General features: G+C 45.6%; 1 protein-coding gene across 1 annotated transcript in view; it reads right to left on the reverse strand.

The window, feature by feature from the left end:
• The window catches only part of CKAP5 (cytoskeleton associated protein 5), a 4,315,141-nt gene that overhangs the window by 1,329,207 nt on the left and 2,965,377 nt on the right, over positions 1–20,557 (reverse strand). Inside the window, exon 27 of the mRNA XM_044084803.1 lies at positions 9,133–9,282. Coding sequence (XP_043940738.1) covers positions 9,133–9,282 — 150 coding nt within the window. The remainder of the gene's footprint in view (positions 1–9,132; positions 9,283–20,557) is intronic.

Here is a 20,557-nt window from a genome sequence, read left to right on the forward strand (position 1 = left end):
TAATGTTGGATTCAGAATTTAACTTGGACAAAAAAAGACAAGCTGGTCCATAAGGACTCCCTGGTGTTTGTGGAAAACCAGGTAAGCAGATTTGCAGAACAGAGCCTAGATTTCAGATACTTGTCTAGCTGATGTGATGCAGACTAGAAAAATGGTTTTCCAAAACAAAAAATTTATATCTGACCTGGCTGAAGGTTCAAAGGAAGTTTGTGTAAGGGCCTGAAGCACAATTGTTAAAACCCAAGGGAGAGCTGGATCCTTCATTGGGAGGTCCAAGTAAAAGTTCCCTTTGCGCAAAAACTTTACATAACTTAGAAGAAGCTAAGTAAAGTTATTTTTGCCTAGCTGGAAGTTTGAAATGACAGCCAACTGGACCTTAACAGCAGAAAAATGAGTCACTTCATTAAGATTGCAACTAGAAAATTAAAAATGGTACTGAGGCAGAAAGAGGGCCCAAATCCCTGTTAAGGGTCAAGAATACAAATTTCTTCCATTTACTTTTGTTAGTCTTTCTAGTAGAAGTTTTTTGAGAAAATAAGTTATGACAGGCTGGAGAGGAGAACTTGGGCAGCCTAGTAATTATTCAAATTGGAGAAACCATGTGGTCAGTTTGAGGCCTGTTAAGTCTGGGTGTGTCAGGCCTGTCTGGTGAGTCAGGAAGTCTGGAGTGGGATCTAGTATTCAGAACAGATGCAGAAATGGAGGCAAGAGGAGGGCGAGCTAAACATGACAAGGCCAAAAGGGGGCAATGAGGTAACTGTGCTGTTCAACTGGAATGCTTTCTGCAGAAATTTCGAAATAAGAAGTAACGGTAGGTAAACATAAAAAGATCGAAGGGCCAAACGTAGACTAAAATCTCTCTCAGTGATTCCCCCCATTGAGGGGATTATGGCGAAGAACTTGCTGTACTTGTAGAGAGGAGATGCAAATAGGTTGTAGCATGGCTGGCCCCATCAGTGGAAAATTCTCTCTGCTACTGTGACATTGAGAAACCACTTGTGAGGCATCAGAATTGACCTGCTTAGTTTCGTCTGCAATCATGCTATCGTTTCTCAGTAGATGCACTACTAATAGAAAGTGAATGGAACAGACTGCCCATTACCACACATTCACTGATCCACAGCAGAGAGGATAAGACTTGGTACCTCCCTGTTTTGTTGATGTACCAGCCATGGACATACTGCCCATTAAAACAGTAATTGTCCCGGATGGGAGAAAGCACAGTTGTGTACACTTACCATAAATGTAAATGTTAGAGTGTATTCACTGTTGCAGTCATTACATTAGGGTAATCTGCTGGCAGGTGGCCCTCAGTCGGCCTGAATAACAAAGTCTTGGGTCTTGTGTCAGTTCCTGTCTCTTCTTCCATGACATCAGGTCGTCAGGGGTATAAAACATGCAGCCGACGCCATTTTATTCTGTTTTTCTTGCCCCAGATGTCAGGTGCCCCCCAAATGGGGAGCGAAAAAAATAAAATATATATATATATATATATATATATATATATATATAAACAGAAATATATGTAAATGCACTTTTAGCAACATAAACTTTATCTTCATCTAACAGCAAATATACTACAAAGGCTTTAGTATATAGTGAAGGAAAGAAAAGGTATAGAAAAGGGGGATGGCAGGTGGGTAACCCGGACTGCAACAGTGAATACACTTGAACATCTACATTTATGGTAAGTGTAGACAACTGTACTATGTTCTTCATGTTTCACTGTTGCAGTCATTACATTTGGATAGAATCCCAAAGCTATGGATGGGAGAATGGAGCTAAACAGCATTAGGAGCGGCTATAAGGCCCTGCAGAACTGCAGTGGCAAAGCCTGCCCTGGATTTGGAGAAGAGAGGCAAATGATAATGCTTTGTAAAGGTATGAACAGAGCTCCAAGGAGCAGCCTCTAGAATGTCTTTGGTTGGAACCCCTCTAAGAAAAGCTGCTGAGGTAGAGGCAGCCCTGGTGGAATGAGATTTGATCCCCCTGGGCAAGGGTTTACCATGGTGCATGTAGCAGAAACGAATGCAGAGGCTTATCCACTTAGAAATATAGTCTGCTTTGATATAGCCTTCCCCTCTGACCCTGCACAGCAAATACTACCAGTGGTTGCTCAGACTTTCTTAGAGATTTGGTACTGTTCAAGTAGAATCTTAGTTGTCTGTGTACGTCCAATGAATGCAGAATCCGCTCCCCCTTGTTCTGCAGATTTGAGTAAAAAGTTGGCAGGTGAACTGTCTAGGTAAGAGCTACACTGGATACCACCTTAGGCATAAAAGGATTGGTCCTGAGGGACACCCTGTCCGGGTAAAATGTAATAAAAGGCTCCACTGCCATGAGAGCCTGTAGTTCTGAAACCCTTCTTGCTGAAGTGACTGCCAAGAGTAAAATGTAATAAAAGGCTCCACTGCTATGAGAGCCTGTAGTTCTGAAACACTTCTTGCTGAAGTGTCTGCCAAGAGAAAAGCCGTTTTCCAAGATAGAAATTTTATATCCATAGTAGCTGCAGGTTCAAAAGGAGGCAGGGTGAGTTTTTCCAGCACAAAATTGAGGTCCCATGCAGGAGTTTTTGATCTTCTGGGAGGCCTTACATTTTTGGCCCCTCCAAGATACTGTTTAAGCAGAGGATGAGAAAAGAGGGGAGGGCTCTGTGTTGTAATTAGCCGAGATGGCAGAGGCATGGATTTTTATTGAAGAAAAAGATAGGCTCTTGTCAAGCATCTCAGTCAAATATTGCAAAATCTGAGGAATATTGGGCTTTGCTTTGTCTGTTCCTTGTGCCTGGTTCCAAGCACAGAATCTCTTCCATTTATCGGCATAAGATTTTCTAGTACTAGGCCTTCTGGCTTCCAAAATGACATCCATCACAGATTTACTAAGCGGTGTTGTTTGAATAATTAAATTATCAGCCATGCTGCCAGGTTCAGAGTTTGGAGCTGAGTATGCAGAATTTGATTGTTCTGCTGAGACAGTAGACAAGGTATTTGAGGCAAGCACCAAGGGGGAAGTTGAGACATATTCCTTAGAAGTGGGTACCAGTGTTGTCGAGGCCAGTCCGGAGCAACTAGGATCATTTTTGTTTTTTCCTGTCTGACCTTGGAGAGAAAGCAGAAGGGGAAAGGCACAGACTGATGGGTTTTTCCAGCTGAAGGATAGGGCATCCACTTTCCACGTTTTTTTGTGATGAATTCTTGTGCAGAATTTGTCCAGATGATAATTTTGGGGAAAGGCAAATAGATCTATGTCTGGGCTCCCCCTTTTCCATGTTAACATGCTGAAGATTTGAAGATCCGGTTTCCATTCGTGTGGCTCCACAAGATTTCTGCTTAGGTCATCTGCCAGAGTATTTTGTTTTCCTGGCAGGAATTGAGCTTGAAGATGTATTTGTTAAGTCAAAGCTGTGTTCCACAATGCCATGGCTAGTCTGCAAAGGGGGTAGGAATGTGTACCCCCCTGCTTGCTTATGTACCACATAACCGTGGTGTTGTCCGTCTTTATCAGTAGTTGTCCTGGATGAAGTAAGTCCTTGAAGGCTGTCAGAGCATTCTGAACAGCTAGCATCCCTTTCTGGTTGATATGCAAATGCATTTGTTTTGGGCTCCATTTGCCCTGATTGCATCCCCCCGCCAGGTGGGCCCCCCAAGCATAGTCTGATGCGTCTGTAGTTACGGTTTGGGCGGCAGGGGGTAGAGTGAATGACAGTCCCTTGTTTTGGTGACATGTCTCCGCCCACCAAAGAAACTCCTGTTGTAGGCAGGGAATGAGAGGAATCATTTCCAGACTGTGACAATGTTGGCTCCATAAACTTTTTGGGAACCACTGCAGTTTCCTCATATGCAGTCTTGCACATGGAATTAGTATAATGCAGGATGTCACGAACCCCAAAGCCTGCAGAATCTGTCTCGCAGATAACTGGGTTTTTGTTGACATTTGTTTGAAGTGTACTGTCAGTTGCCTTTGTTTGGCTGGCGTAAGGAAAGCCATCTGGGCAGTTGTATTCAAGCTTGCACCCAGGAATGTAATTATTTGAGAGGGTACTAGTTGGGATTTCTTTTCGTTTATTGTGTACCCTAGGCATGTTAGAAGCCTTTTTACAAATGCCAGATGTTGAAGAGTGTCCTTGTCCTCTGCTTGAATGAGACAGTCGTCCAGATAAGGATACATTTGTATGCCTCTGTCTACAGAATGCAATTACTGGTGTCAGGCACTTTGTAAAGACCCTGTGCGCAGCAGAGAAGCCAAAGGGCAGTGCAGAGAATTGGTAATGCAAAAAACCTGCCTTGAAACGAAGGTTATCTTCTGCATGATTTCCTTATTGGGATATGCAGGTATGCCTCAAGTCTAGAGTCACTAACCACGCGTTTCTGCTCAGCATAGGCAGTAGATGTTGTAAAGTCAGCATTTTGAATTTTGGAATGTCCAGGAACGTGTTCAAAATCAATAAGTCCAGTATTGGACGCCAAGAATTGTCTTTTCGGGGTACCAGGAAAAGTCTTGAATAAAAACCTTGTCCTTTTTCCTTTTCTGGAACTGGTTGAATAGCCCTCATATCCATGAGGGAAATAACTTGTTGATGAGCCTCTGCCCACTGATTTTGTGGCAGATCTGGCCATCCGTTTGGAATTAGCAAAGTATGGACATTTATTTTATTTTTTAATTTAATTTATTTAACATTTTGTTGACCGGGAAGGTCCGACTAGGTTCCATAGAGCCTGTTTTCAGCGGAGGCCCGGGGAGAAATGCACCAGATGATGAAATCTGTACCCCTGGGATACTATGTTCAATACCCACTTGTCCTGGGTAATTAACTGCCAATTTTGAGCATGAAGTGCTACTTTTCCCCCTAAGGGGGCTGCCAAAATTAAGTCCTTGGTGATGGCAAAGGAAAGTCATTGAGACTGCTTACTGTAGGGTTGTGCTTTGTTTTCTCCAGATTTGGAGGTGGAGGCACCCCATTGTTTTGACCTGTAAGAACCCTGTGATTGGTATCTAGAGCCTTTTGAGCGCCTGGATTTGCCCAGTGAGGCTCTGTCGGACACAAGAAAGGACCAATTTTTTGTAGGCCAGTGTCGACTGAATCTTGGTGGCTGCACTTGTAAGAAGTCTTTTACAGTTTGCTTAGACTTAGCTTTGTCTTCCATTTTCTTTAAAACCTCTTCTGCCTTACCAAACAGAGTATCATGCTGTAAAGGTGGATCCAACAATTTAGCTTTAACATGATCAGGCAGATTTTTCTCCTTGAGCCAGGCATGCGCCTTCTAATCACAGATCCAGTAACTGCGGCCCTGCAAGAGGCCTCCAAGGAATCAAAACCACATTGCAAAGTATGCTTTCCAACCTGTTCTGCTGCATGCAATAATTCCTGTAATTCTTTATTTTCCACACATTCAGAAATCAACATAATTTTCTGTTTCAATAATCCATAACATGCTGTTGATATCTAAAGCATATGAAACTGGCAGTTTAAGGCCCTAATTGCCAAGGTTGCAGACATATAAACCTTCTTTCCCCATCTATCCAGCGCCCTGGAATCTCTATCAGAGGGGGTTGGATTCTTAGCTGTTGAAGCCTTTACACCTTTGGGACCCTGTAAGATAATTTCTGGGTCAGCAGCAGGATTTTTGAATAAAAATTTGTGGGAGTCAGGAACCCTGTAATATCTATCTGGCTTACTAGGAGCCGGAGGTAGGGAATCTGGAGTCATGCTTGATTCCGAAAACACAAACAATGTCTAATACAGGAGGTATGGCCAAAGGCCTATGCTGAGGAAGAAGGAGGAAATCCCTAAGCCTCTTTTTTGATTCGGAGAAATCCTGACTCTCCCAATGAAAATGTTCCCTCAAACTATGCAAGGTTTCTCCAAAAGAATAATCTTCAGGAGGAGATGCAGATGGGATGGATTCCTCTGCATCTGAATCCTCATAGTGTGGTATAGAAAATTCTTGATCAGAAGAGAAATCAGAAGAAACAGAAACCTGATCTGAAGATTCAGTCAGTGTCTTGCCTAGTCCCCTTATCGGGCGGAGGGGGGGTTGGGAACCCCTGATCAAGGTAATTAAGTCTTCAGCCATTTTGATCATCTGTTTTTTGGGCATAGAGGCCTGAGTATGTGGCTCATGCGTCTGTTTTTTAGCCTTAGAAGTTGCTTTTGTCTTTGTTTTTGAAGCTGGCGTTGGTTTTATATAGAAATGCTGAGGCCTAAAAACACCCTCAGAAGCCGGTACCTGCTCAGCGGCTCTGGACCCATCCGTGGGTACAATACTCTGAAAATCTCGTGGCATGCCGGACTCCACATGGGTCTCGGTAGAGGCCTGCGACTCGAAAGTAGCAGGTATCAGGGGCTGTGAAAACACCTCACTGAGTACCGGCAACTGGCTTAGGAGAAGCTTTGTCATCGGTTTTGGACCTTGACGGTCTGTCCTTTTCTTTGCGTTTTTTGTGAACTCCGGTAGTCGGGATTGCTATCGGACGAAATTTCAGGGTAATTAAATCGGTTTCCAAAATATTTGGAAGCAAAGATATACAGACGCTTAATAGTGCGTTGGTTAAATCTAGCACAAAACCGACGGCAAGGCAAGTTATGGTCTGGGCCCAGGCAGGGAATACAGTACAAATGAAAATCCTTATGAGGTATTTGCTTCCCACAAGTAATGCAATTATTAACTTTTACTGACATCAGTAAGGAACAAGAAAAAGTTTCCCCAACGGGGTGCTTCGCTTTAATTGAAGACTTCGGTTCTGAAACTCGAATGTGAAAATTTCTGGAGTCGGCCGACTGGCACTTGCGAACTGCTTCGGGCACCGCGCAGCAAAAAAGACGGGAGAAAATGGCTCCGGCTGAATGTTTTATACCCTGACCTGATGTTATGGAAGAGGAGACCGCAACCGATGCAGGACCCAAGACTTTGATATTCAGGCTGACTGATGACAACCTGCCAGCAGATTACCCAAATGTAATGACTGCAACAGTGAAACACGAAGATCACCACTAGCAGGTGCTTAATGTCCTGGAGTCCTTTGCTTTTTTCTTGTAGATTTTTAAAAAGGTCAGCAGATTGTTTTCCAAACAGCACATTGTGGTCCAGAGGGCCTTCTAGGATTTTAGCCTTGAAGTCCTCGGGGAGGTTCTGGAGTCTTAGCCGTGAGAACCTCCTGAGGGCTGACGCAGATGCTGCAGATCCTGGCGGATGCTTCTGCAACATCATAGCTGCACCTTATGGAGTGCCTGGCTATCTGTTGGGCCAAGGAAAGTTTGGATGAGATGTCCGTCTTGCTGGGACTGTCAGGCAAGGAAGCCAGCATGGAGGAGGCTTGAGAGACCAAGTGTAATGCATACCTTGTCACGTGGGTCTGATTATTTATGGCTCTGAAAGCAATAGTAGAAGTGTACACCTTCTTCTCCATCCTATCCATGTACTTACTTGTCTTTGTCAGTGGGTAGTATGCAGGCAGAGGGCAGCAGTCTAGATTGCTTATCTGTCATGGTGGCAAGAACAGCTGGGTCCGTCAAGGGTGGCTTACCTAAGAATCTGTGGTCCTCTGGTACTTTATAGAAGCGGTCAGGACGCTTAGGGGCCGGAGGCTGGGAGTCAGGGGCCTCAGAGGCTGCATTGAAGGCATCCAAGTAAGCAGGCAGAAAACAGGGAACTACAAAGGGGGAGGGTGATTCCACTTGCAGCAGTTCAAAGTACCTTTTTTGTGTGTCAGTCATTTGGGAAGTGTCCCATTTAAAGTAATCCTTCATCTTGGTAATGGTCTCACCAAAAGTAATGACCTCAGAGGGAGAGGCCCCCTCCACAGATTCCTTATCTGGAGAGTAATATTCCTGGGGGGAGGTAATCTGGGAAACATAAGCAATACACTCCTCTGATGAAGAGAAAGAGTCATGTTCTTCCTCCCTGACCTGAGGGGTTATGGATGGAAGGAGAGACAGGCCTAGGGCTCAGAAGGGGCAGGGTGGAAGTGGCTGAGGCTGAATGCCTAAGGGCCATGAAAGTCTGCATGAGAGAGGAAGTGAAGGACTGCCAATCCAGTGTGACTTCTGAGGAGGAGGAGGTATGTTTAGTTTTCTGCTACTTTTTGGCCGGAGAGGAAGTAGACAGTGGCCTGGCGTCGGGTCTGGAGATTAGCACATCCAAACTCTGGATTCCTGCCTGAGGTACCACCGAAACTAGTTCCCACTGGATCTCAACGCGTGTCGATGTCTGAGTGAGCTCAGAAGACATGCCGGTCATCGGCCGCAAAACGGCTTCCTTGAGGGACGTCACTGCAGTCGAAGGATCCTCCGAGCGCACAACGCCTACATTGGCAGTTGGCAGTGCGTCGGGTAGTGGAGCAGCAGGCGAAGAAGGCCTAGGAACCCTGACCTTCTTGGGCGAAGGTTCAGGTGCGGCCTCTGATACAGGATCCATCCTAAGGGCTAACCGTTTGAGGCGCTGGTTCTCGAGGTAGAGATATAACACGGCTAGACAGCTTTGCGAGGTTTTAGGCACAAATGACTGACAAATAGCGCAGGAGGAATGATAGTGTTCCTGGCCTAGGCAAAAAAAAAAAAAACAGATATGTCATGGAAGTCCTTATGGGGTATCTGGTGCCCGCAATGGCACGTTACCTTTTTTCCTCACATCAGCTAAAGGCTACAACTGCCAAGCGTTAGCTAAAACAATCGTCAAAAATAAGAAAATTTGAAACCCAACGGGCTACTTATCTGTAAGATGCAACGTCTGTGAAGAAGCGATCATACGATGCGAATGTCTGCGGCGAATGTCTGAGGATTGTGCGTGCATACGTCACGTTTAAGGCGCCTTGGTTTATGGCCCTATGTGTGACGTCCCACACACACTACAGCAGCCAAGCTGAAGCTTGTGTATAGAAGCCAACGTACGAGTCGCCTGAGGGCAGGAAATCCCATACGTAGAAAACTGCAACATAGGAATAGGAGAACATAGAGGTAATGTCTTACAGTGGGGTGTGTGTTAATGGTCAGCAGGCAGAAAGGGAAAACACCTAGGAAAAAATGACACTTCTGCAACACATTTAAGGTAAACTTCTGCTTTACTGAACAGTGAAAGCAAATTAAACGAGGAACAGATCTTTTTTTCAATACCTGGCTAGAAAGAATAGACATACCTCCGTAAGAACAGCCAGAGCCTTGATATGGTGTTGAAAGTCAGCATGGAACAGCTCATCCTGAAGCCATTTAGCCACACATGTAGACATCTGAGTCTTTAACTGCTCAATGTACTCATCTCTGGGTGTGGTGAAGTTCCACTTCAAAACCTGGTGTGAGGAAAATATGACTTCAAATACACAAGAAATCTTCACTTTGATAAATTCATCTTTCACAAGGTCAAAGATATTTTTCATGAAAAGGATGCCAGCCAAGTCATGCCCACTCTAAGCAGTGGCTCAGTAAGCAGTTCTACATAGACTACAAACCTGGATAAGGCAAATCAAAACAGAATGCAATATACAAATGAGCTGTTATCATACAAGGTGTCTCCAAAATCAAGTTCTTTGGTACATAACATGATTCAAGAACCAAAGATGCACAGGTCAAGCCCAAAGCAAAACGATGATGACTAATAGTGCAAACACAAGTTAATGCCAAATACAACAGACCACGTTTTAGACAAAATATTTATACTTTTTTTTTTTTTTTCCCTTTTTTTTTGGGGGGGGGGGGCAGATCTAGTGAAGTTTATTTGCTACTTGGCCAGCACTTCAAATCTTCATGCTTAACAGCTTTCCTGGAAATCATCCACTCTCGTTTGTTGTGGAAGACTGCATCCTTGACAGCAAGATGTGGCACAATGGGAAAGCATCGCAAAAAAGGTTTCTGTTGCATGCTTGGTAGCCATAGTCGGGGTTTAAAAGCAGCAAACAGCTGCTCATACCATTACACAAGAGCTGTGCAGGCTGCACTGTTAGCTCAGACCCTGCCAGACATCCAGACCGCTGTGTGTGTGTGTGTGTGGGGGGTGCCTCTGTGGATTAGCTTTACCCACACCACCAGTCTGAGCAAAAAGATCAGCCCTCCCGCAAATGAAATAACTTGCAGATCGACTTCCTATACTAGTCCCGTCCCTCTACAAATGTACAAATGCACCACCACTTGCTTGTAGCCTAAAAGAAAAACATGGGGAAATGTCAAGAGTCGTGTGTTGTTTGCTTGGTCAGTATGCAACACATGAACATCCGTGGGTTCTGTTGAAGCAGCTTTATTATGTACATTATTATGTACAAACACATTAGGAATGAGGTAATAATTTTTAACAAACTTATAAACTGACTCCCTCATACATGCTCACTCTCTGGCTGCACCCTCAAAAGCGCACTGAATCTAGCACGTGCTTTCTATTTATATACACCTGCTGACCTTGGAAATTCTTCTTAAAGCAACACATACATATTCTACATTTTCCCTCTGAGAAATTAATCTTCCTTCATTGAAGACACTGACTGACATGCAATAAATACAAGATAGTTCCAAGACATGCAATTATACAGACCTACACACATATAAGACAATTATGTCCAGCTTACTGTGCATTTCACACTACGTCTGGCGATGCGGCTAAATCATGTGACATAGAATTTAGAGTTAGGTCTAGCAACTGGGATTCTCTCTGCTGAATGTTCAACCTTGGGGACATCAGGATCAATAATCAGAAGTACTAATGGAAGTTGAGACACGTTCTGGAACAGGAACATTGCCTGGATTGCTGTGAGATAGAGTCTGTATCACAGGAACAATGCTGCAATATCTGTTCTGATACAGGAAGAGGTTGCCTGTGATTTCCCCTGTACTCCACACCCTCAGATTCCACAAAATAGGATCTCAGCTTGGTACATAAACCTGTTACTTTACCAATTCAGTTGAAACCTTTTGCTGTTAGTATCCTCACTCTCTCTCCTTTTACAATGAACAAAGAAATCTGTTCATTTTATCATAAAGAATAGTTGTGCAAAATCTTACCATAACCTTAGATGTCCTTCTCTTCCATGTTGCAGTATTCATACTGTGGGGATTTCCAGCCCTCAGGCGACCCATCGTCGGCTCTTATACAAAACCTTAACCCTGGCTGCCGTAGGTGTGTGGGACATCACACGTAGGGCCATAAACAATGGAGTACAAATGTGATGTCGGCATGCACAGACCTCAGAACTTGAAGCCCAGAAAAGAAACTATAAGGCCAAGGAGAAGCAAAAGCAAATGTCCCTGCAGGGCTAAAGAGAGTGGCCTGTAGTGAGGGGATACACTGGAGAATATAGAAGATATCAGGGGGGTGGAGGGTGAGAAGTAATACTGCAACATGGAAGAGAAGGACATCTATGGTTATGGTAAGATTTTACACAACTATTCTATGTCCTTCTATTCCCATGTTGCAGTATTCATACTGTGGGAGAGTACCACAGCTAGGAGGAATGTTTGGAGGTGGCAGAGGTAGAGGATTCTAGGAATCCTTACAGGACTGCCCTGGCAAATCCTGCCCTGACCCTAGAGACCTGGTCCAGCTTTTAGTGCTTAGTGAAGGTATGGACTGTGGATCAGGTAGTTGCCTCCATGATGGAAGCTGTGTCTAGTCCTTTCATGAAGGGTAGTCATGCCTGTGGTAGAATGCGCTCACACTCCTTGAGGCAATGGTTTGTGATGGTGAGAGTTGCAAAAAAAGATTGGCTTTCTGATCCAGGAGGAGAGAGTTTGTTTGGAGACTGCCTTACCCAAGGCCCTGTGATGGAAGGAAATGAACAGGTTGCCAGATTTTCTGAAAGACTTGGTTTTGCCCAAGTAGAATCTCAGTTGCCTATGTACATCTAGGGAATGGAGAATCCTCTCCGCAGAGTTAGTAGGGGAGGGGAAGAAAGTGGGTAGGTGAACAGACTGGTTTAAGGATAATTCATTAACTACTTTGGGCATAAAGGAGAGGTTAGTGCACAGGGTATCCCTGTCATTGTGGAAGGTGGTGTAAGGAGGGCAAGCCATTAGGGCATGTAATTCAGACACTCCTAGCAGAGGCAATGGCCACTAATAGGATGGTTTTCCATGTGCACATTTGAAGAGATGCTGTACTGGCAGGGTCAAATGGGGGAAGGGTAGGCTTTTCCATCAGGAAGTTGAGGTCCACGGGACGAGGGGTGGGCTTTCTTGGTGATCTAGTGTGTAAGACCCCTCTCAGGAAAAGTCTTACATCCATTCTGGATAGAAGAGGCGGCTGTAAAGCAAGCATGCAGAAATGGCTGAGAGACGGACTTTGACAGAACAGTAAGCTAGTCCCTTCCTTAATGAGTCCGCAGGTATAGTTCAGGACCAGGGGAGGATCTGCTAGAAATTGGGTCCTTGTTTCTCAGAGAACAGCATTTCGAGAATCACTGCCATTAAACAAGGTCTTCTGAGGCCTCCCTCAGGACTGATAGCACGTCTTCTGAGTAGTGTTGTCTAAAAGGGATCAGAAGTTAATCACCCACAGAGTTAGTTGCAGTAAAGACAGTTGTGGGTGCAAGAGGGAGCCCTGTTGCTACGTTAGTAGGTCCACCTTGTGGGGTAACTTGTGGTGATCTCCCTTGGCTAGTGAAAACAGAAGGGGGAACTAGTGTTGCCTTTGCCAGTAGGGAGTCGCCAGCACAATTTTTGGTTGTTCCTTCTTGATTTTCAGAAAAACTCTGAATTAGAGGTGAAGGGAGGGAAGGCGTATCGGTACATTCCCTGCCATGTAAAACTGAAGGCATCCACTCTCCAAGCTACTGGTGAGCAAGTACTACTGCAAAATCTATTCAGTTGTCTGTTTTGGGGGGAGGCAAACAGATCCAGTTGTGGTGTGCCCCACTGGTGGACTATGTGTAGGAAAGTATCCCTGTGCAACATCCATTCGTGTTGCAGAGAGGTGGTTCTGCTGAGCAGGTCCCACTTGCTTGTTTTCCTGAGAGGGGATGTATGAAGCTTTCGGGAAAAGGTTGAGTTTTGCTGCTATTTCCCAGATTAGCATGGTTATCCAACATAACTGGTATGCCTTTGTTTGTTTAGGTACCACATAACAGTAGTGTTGTCTGTCACAATGTGGAGTATCCCTGGTTGCAGCATGGGAAGGAAGACTTTTAGAGCTAGGAGGACAGCAGTCATCTCCCTGACATTGAGGTGCAGTTTTTGCAGGGCAGGGAACCAGCACTGTTGTACCCTGCAGCCCTGAAGGGCTGCTCCCCAACCTAGGTCTGAAGCATGTGTGTGCATAAACTGGGGAGTGGGAGGGAGCTGCAGAGGAATTCCCTGGCTGTTGGAAACCTGCTGAATCCACCACTTTAGCTCTAATTGTAGGGTAGAAGAGGGATGAGTTTGTCTAGAGATTGTTGGCTCTGTGACCAAACAGACCAAGTACCATTGGAATTTCCTCATATGCATCCTTGCTAGTCAGAGCATGGGGATGTTGGCAGCCATGAGACAAAGTTTGCAGAAACTGTTTTGCAGTTGGGTGCGATTCTTTCAATAGACTTAGAAAATGGGAGGAGAGGGATTGTACTTTGTCTGGTGGTAAGAAAGATCTCATTAAATCTGTTCTGAATCTGCACCCTAGGAAAACCTTGTCCTGTTGTGGGGGAAGAGAGCATTTTTGGAGGTGTGAAACCCAGGTTGTTTAGAAGGGACATGGTGAATTGGAGATTTGCCAGAAGGGTGGACTTTGACTCTGCCAAAATGAGAATGTCATCCAAGTAAGGGTAGATTTATATTCCCTTGGTTCTGCAATGGGCAATGTCTGGGGCCAAGCACTTGAAGACGCTGGATGCCATAGACAAGCCAAAAAGCAATGCAGTAAATTGAAAATGAGAAGAGGGCCCAGAGAAGTGTAGGAACCTCCTGTGGGAGGGTCTGACTGGGATGTTCAGGTATGCATCCTTTAGGTCTAGGGTGACCATGAAGGCTTGATATGGAATGAGGGGTAAAAGAATGTGAAGGGAGAGCATCTTGAAGGAAGGGACCTGTAAGAAGAGGTTTAGGTAAGAGAGGTCCAGGATAGGTCTCCAGGAGCCATCCTTTTTGGCACTAAGAAGAGGCAGGAGTAGAAGCCTCGTTCCTCTTGTCCTGAGGGAACTGATTCTATGAAACCTTGGGAGAATAGTTCCTGCAGGATGGGAGGAAGTAGAGGGAGTTGATTTTTGGGAAGGAAAGGAATCCTTATTGGTGTAGGTTTTTCTTTCTAGGAAAGAAAATATACTTTTTGGATGATGGAAAGAACCCACTGATCTGTAATGATGTTTTCCCAGAATGGGAGGCATTGGGTAAGTCTGGCGGACAGGGACACTTGGGCAAGGCAGTCATGCAGGGGAGGGTCCCCCTCTAACTGGAAAGGGCTGTTTGTTGGGGAGTTGTGGTTGAGGGGGTCTGGGATAGGGTTGTCTCTGAGATCACCTATGTGGTCTGGAAGTAAAAGGGCGAGAGGTGGAAGGGGCCCTTCTGACAAAGGATGTTATGGCTGGGTAGTTCCTGTAGTATCGGGGCACTAGGGACACCAGCAAGTGCTTAATGTCCTACAGTTCCTTGCTTTTTCATTCTTGCAATGTTTAAAAAAGTTCTGCAGCATTTTTGTCAAACAAAACGTTGTTATCCAGAGGAGCATCCGTGATCTTGGCTTTAAAATCATTTTTCAGAGGTTGTAGTCCGAACCTGTAGTATCTGCACAAGGTGGATGCAGTGGCAGATCTGGCAGCTGCTTCTGCAGCATCATAGCTGCAGCGGATGGAGTGTCTGGCTATTTGGGTGGCCAGGGACAATTTTGAGGAAATGTCAGATTTGGCTGGATAGTCAGGGGTGGTAGCCAACAAAGTGGTGGCCTGAGAAACTAGGTCTAGGGGATACTTCACCATGTGAGTTTGGTAGTTTATAGCCCTGAAAGCAGAGCGGCATCTGGAGATGGCCTGCAAACCTTTTCCCCCATTCTGTCCATGGTTTTGCTATCTTTATTGGATGGCAGTAGGGAACCAGAAGGCAATTGCCTAAACTGTCTGCCTGGGGATACTGCAATAACTGCTGGGTCGGCCAAGGGTGGTTTTATTAAGAACGAAGTCAACAGGGACTTTGTAAAACCAATCTGGCCTCTTAGGAGCAGGAGGTTGAGAGTCTGGGTTCTTGGAAACAGAAGTGAAGGCATACAAGAAAGCTGGAAGTACTGGAGGGATGGCTGAAGGTGAAGGGGAGTTAAGTGTAGAAGCTCAAAGTATCTCTTCTGGGTTTCAGAGACTAAAGAAGTACCCCACTTGAAATACTCTCATTTTTGAAAAAATCTCCCCAAATGATAAGTCCTCCGGTGGGGAGTACTCTTCAGGTGAGTCTCAGTCTATGGGAGAGGCAATCTGTGAAACATAGGCGACATATTCCTCAAAGGTGGAGTAAGACTGGTCTGGGTATTCTTGAGTAACTGCTTGCTGAAAGGATGCCTAAGGCAGGTTGGAGGCAGAGGCCGGCCTAGGACTCAGGATAAGGATGCTAGTGGGAATAGAGCCTGTAGGCTTAAGTGCTATAAAGGCCTGCATTAAAGTAGTAGTGAAGGATTCCCAGTCTGGGGCTGCTTGAGGCGTTGGGCTCAAGTATTTAGTTTTCAGTTTCCTTTTAGTAAGAGTGTGTGTCCGGGTAGAGGCCTGCGCTGGAGTAGAAGTCTCAGTTGGCCGGTCAAGCGATGGTTCTCCATCGACGCCAGTTATGGCAGATGTCTGAATCAACTTCGCGGACGTGCTTTTCGTGGGTATTGACACAGCCTCTTCTAAATGAGCCATTGGAGCCTGAGTAATCAGGAGTTCCTCGGCCCTAAAACCAAAGTTGGAGGAACATCCGAAGGCGGAGCGGCATCTGGAGACAGCCTGCAAACTTTGGCCTTCTTCCGAGGTTGTTCGGCTTGGGCATCCAACTCGGATCCATCTTAAGCGTGAGGCGTTTAAGCCTTTGGTTTTCTAAAAACAGATTTAGCGCGGCCAGACAGCTGCTTATGGTCTTGGGTACGAAGGAATGGCAAATAGAGCAGGCCTTATAGTCGTGCTCGTTACCTAAGCAAAAGAAGCAGCGGTCGTGGGAGTCTGTGTGTGTAATCTAGTGCCCACAACTACTTTTACTCTTTCTTCGACATCGGCTAAAGAAAACTACAGCAACCAAGCTAAAGGTTAGGTGAGTAAGAAAAAGGTAAACCTCAAAAGAGTACTTATCTTTTAGAAGTCTTTGGACGTAGGAGCGAAGCGGTCGAAGTAATAGTCTGCGGCTGAAAGGTTCTCAGGTCTGTGCGTGCCGAAGTCACATTTATACTCCATGGTTTATGGCCCTACATGTGATGTCCCACGCAGCTACGGCAGCCAATCTTAAGCTTTTGTACAGGAGCCGAAGTCAGACTGCCTAAGGGCTGGAAATCCAACAGTATGAATACTGCAACATGGGAACAGATGAACATTAAAGGATTAGTTCTTAATGACAACCTGTCTTTATGAAAAATTATATAAGGAGGACAAACTGACAGAGCTTGTAATTCCGACACCCATCTGGCAGAAATAATGGCTGCCAAAAGAGTGTTTTCCATGACAGGAATTTTAAATCACAAGATTATGCGGGTTCAAATGGAGGCAAAACCTAGGCAGCAAGCACAAAATTAAGATCCCGAGGAGCTGGAGGTCCTCTGATCGGGAGTCTGAGGAAGAAAGTACCCTCAAGGAAAGCCTTACATAATCTGAGAGACATAATAGATATTCCCATATCTCCGATAGGATAATTAGAAATTGCTGCTAGCTGAACTCTGATAGTAGCAGCTGCTGTACCTTCATGAAAAAGTTAGGACTGCGGGAATAGGGGCTGTAAAAGTTTCTATATTCTGTTTAACAGCCCAGTAGGAAAATCTTTTCCATTTACTAAGTACATCTGTTGTTGATGGTTTGCGTGAAGAAACTATGATAGTTTTTCCCCTGCAGTGAAACCTAACATCTGGCTAATCGCGGAATTAGAGCAGCCATGCTGTCACACTGAGGGTCTGGATGGAAGGATGGAACGTTCCAGACTGGTGGCTTAACAGATCTGGAACTGGGTCCAGGATCCACGGTTCCTCCAGCAAATGCGTTCAAAAAAAGGGGAACCACACTTGAGGCCAGTAAGGAGCAATGAGAATAATTGTGCTTTTCAACATATTGGCTTTCTGCAATACTTTGGGAATTAGGAGAAATGGAGGAAAGGCATAGAGAAGGTCCCGGGGTTCAATCGTGAACTAGTGCATCCCTTGGTGACTTCCTCGGAGGGGAAATTAGGGCAAAGCAGCTGCTGAATTTGGCATTCATGGACATGGCAGAGAGATCGCAGCAAGGCTGGCCCCATTTCCGGAAGATCTTTTCTGCAATTTCTAACTTTAGGGACCACTCATGAGGCAACAGAATAGCTCTAAGTATGTCCGCTATCACGTTGGATTTTCCCAGGATGTGCGTTGCTATCAGAAAACGTTGAGAAGTGACTGCCCGTTGCCATACTCGTTGTGCCTCTCGACATAGGGGATATGACTTGGTTCCTCCTGGCTTGTTTATACATCATACCACTGACATATTGTCCAATTGGATTGCAACTGTTCCCGTAGGAAGTGTGTCCTAAAATGCCTGCAACACATACAGCACCGTTCTTATCTCCAGAACATCTTATGTGCAAATGGTTCTCGTGTTCTTGCCATAGCCCTTGGACTATCATTCCCAGATAATGCCACCCCCCCCCCCCCCGATATGGGAAGCATCCATGGTCAAAACTGCAGTTGGTTCTGGAAAAACAAAGGGACGGACTAAATACAATTGTTTCATCTGTACCACCAGATCTTTCTTGCACGAGTCCATAATTATCTGGTGTGAAAGTGGTAGATCTTGCAAAGACCACTGGGTAAAAAGAATCCACTGAAGAACTCATGTCTAGCCGTGCTTTGTTAAACACCCTAGTGACTGTAGTGAGACCAAAGGGCAGGGCTCAAAACTGGTAATGACTGGCTCCCAGCCGAAAGTGTAGAAACCTCCTGGACCACGACCATTTTTATGATGCAATACGCATCCTGGAGATCTACTGAGCACATCCAATCATCTTTCCCTAAAAAGGGAAATACGGACTGCAGTGTGACCATCCGGAAATTTGATTTTTTGACGGACTTGTGTAGTTTGCTGAGATCCAGAATGGGTCTCCAGCCCCATGTTTTTTGGAATTGAAAAGAACCTTGAGTAATTTCCGGATCCAATTTGGTCTGCAGGAACTTCTTGGATGACGCTTTCTTAGCAAATGACTATTTCTTGTGCTGCATAGTTCCTCTGACAGAGTAGAATGCCTGGTAATGACTTGTTTATGGGAGGGGAGATGGAAAAGGGAATGCAATAACCTCTGGATAAGACTGTTTGCATCCATTTGCCAAATGAAATTTTTTTGCCAGGCATTTGGGTACAGTGACAAAAGTCCCCAGACTGCCTCCAGAGAAAAGCAGGCGGGTCTCCTTTCAGGAGCGCTGGAAGGACATACTAGAGAAAGTATCCCTGTCACCCTGGTTCTATGGACCTCCACCTGCCGCAAGGATGGCTTCTTCCATTATTACCCCTACTTATGGGGGGAGGTGTCACCATGTGCGTCAGAAAAACCTTTTGGAAAGATGCATCCAGGAACGTCTCTACAGAGAAATTCCTGCAGTTGCCGGCCTGCTCGCTCCATCGGCTGCATATGAAATCAGCCACATGAAGAGTTTACAAGGGAACTGAGGGTGGAAAGCTGTGATGCAATTGTCAGCAGACCCCGAAGCTAAAGAACCCTCAAGAGTCTCTAGCTCCTTGAGGAGATCTCTGCAGTCTTGTGAAGTGAGTTAGATAGTTCAGCGACCGTAGGGTAAAGGCCTCTGAAGAGAAGGCATGCTTTCCATATCTGTCCATAGTCTACGAATCTTTGTTGGGAGGATGAACAAATGAGGTCTCATATAACTCCTCCTTAGTGGCCGCCACCACCACTATCACATCTACAGAACTCTTTTTGTCAAAAATTCTTTATCAACAGGGGCCGTGATGAATTTGTTGGGCCTCCGCACAACAGGCTCCACCATATCTGGAGAAGTCCATGCCTTAAGCGAAATAACTGACAATAGCTGGTCATAAGGGGGAGTCACCCAGAAAGTGTAGAAGGGCGAGACCCAAGCGCCTCCAGGTATACCAATTCATCCTCTGAAGGTTTGGTGGGTTGCCAGTCATACCTCTGTTTCAGGATCTGAAAGATGTCTGCGAGAGAGATATCCTCAGAGAAAGACCATGGGGACCCTTCTGACTCATCCAAATCGTTATCAGAAATGACAGACTCAAGGGAATCTAAATGCTTCCTCTTGCACAGTCTCTTCTGAGGAACTTCCCCTCAAAGGGATACTCTGGTGAAGTTTCAGCAGAGACCAAGCCACTTGCAGGGGCCTCCTGAGGCTCCGGGTCTCTAAGCTTAGGGGGAGGAGGTGGTGGTGAGATAAATACTGGCACCTGGAAGGAAAGAGAAACTGGGCCCGAGAGCAGAGCCATCTGAGGAGACAACACACAGTTCAAAAGCCCCCTCGCCCCGCTCTGAAGCGAGCCCTCTGCTCCAAAGAGATGGAAGGCCAGCTCCAAGGCAGAAAGGGGGGCTTCAAAACTGAGGTAGGAGTCAAGCTAAACCTAGCCGAGGTGCCGAGCGGTACAGTCATATCGGACTGTCCGTGCAGTCCCTGCCCAGTCCCAACAGACAAGCGTCAGCTCCTAGACTCCTCAACATCGGATGGAGCCAAAGTCGTCGGAGCAGATGTCGGAAAGTATAGTTGTGTACCTACCATAAATGTAGATGTTCAAGTGTATTCACTGTTGCAGTCATTACAATTGGGTTATCCTGCTGGCAGGCTACCCGCAGTCGGCCTGAATTCCAAAGTCCTGGTCCGGCTTCGGTTGCTGTCGCCTCCTCCCTGACGGCAGTGCGCCAGGGGTATAAAAGATGCAGCAGACGCCATTTTCTTCAGTTTTTCTTGCCCCAGATGTCAGGTGCCCCCAAAAGGGGAGGCTAATTTATGCCAATAAGCATGTAAACTCTTCCTTCATCTACAAGCAAATACACCACATAGGTTGTATAGAACAGAGAAGTACAGATAAGTCCCAGCAAAGGAAAGGGGGATGGTGGGTGGGTAACCTGGACTGCAACAGTGAATACACTCGAACATCTACATTTATGGTAGGTACACAACTGTACTATGTTCGTGTTTCACTGTTGCAGTCATTACAATTGGGTTGAATCCCAAAGCTAAGGTTGGGAGGCTGGGGCTAAATAGGATTAGGAGAGGCTATGAGGCCCTGCAGAACTGCAGTGGCAAAGCCTGCCCTGGATTTAGAGTAGAGAGGTAAGTGATGGTGCTTTGTAAAAGTATGCACTGAACTCCAAGTTGCAGCCTCTAAGATGTCTTTGGTTGGTACTCCTCTGAGGAAGGCTGCTGAAGTGGCTGCTGCTCTGGTTGAATGTGGCCTAATGCCCTTAGGCACTGATTTGCCATGTTGTGAATAGCAGAAACGAATGCAGTGGCCTATCCACTTT

Source organism: Protopterus annectens, chromosome 9.part0, assembly GCF_019279795.1.
Source record: "Protopterus annectens isolate FY-2018-M chromosome 9.part0, PAN1.0, whole genome shotgun sequence".
NCBI classification, from domain to species: Eukaryota; Metazoa; Chordata; order Ceratodontiformes; family Protopteridae; genus Protopterus; species Protopterus annectens.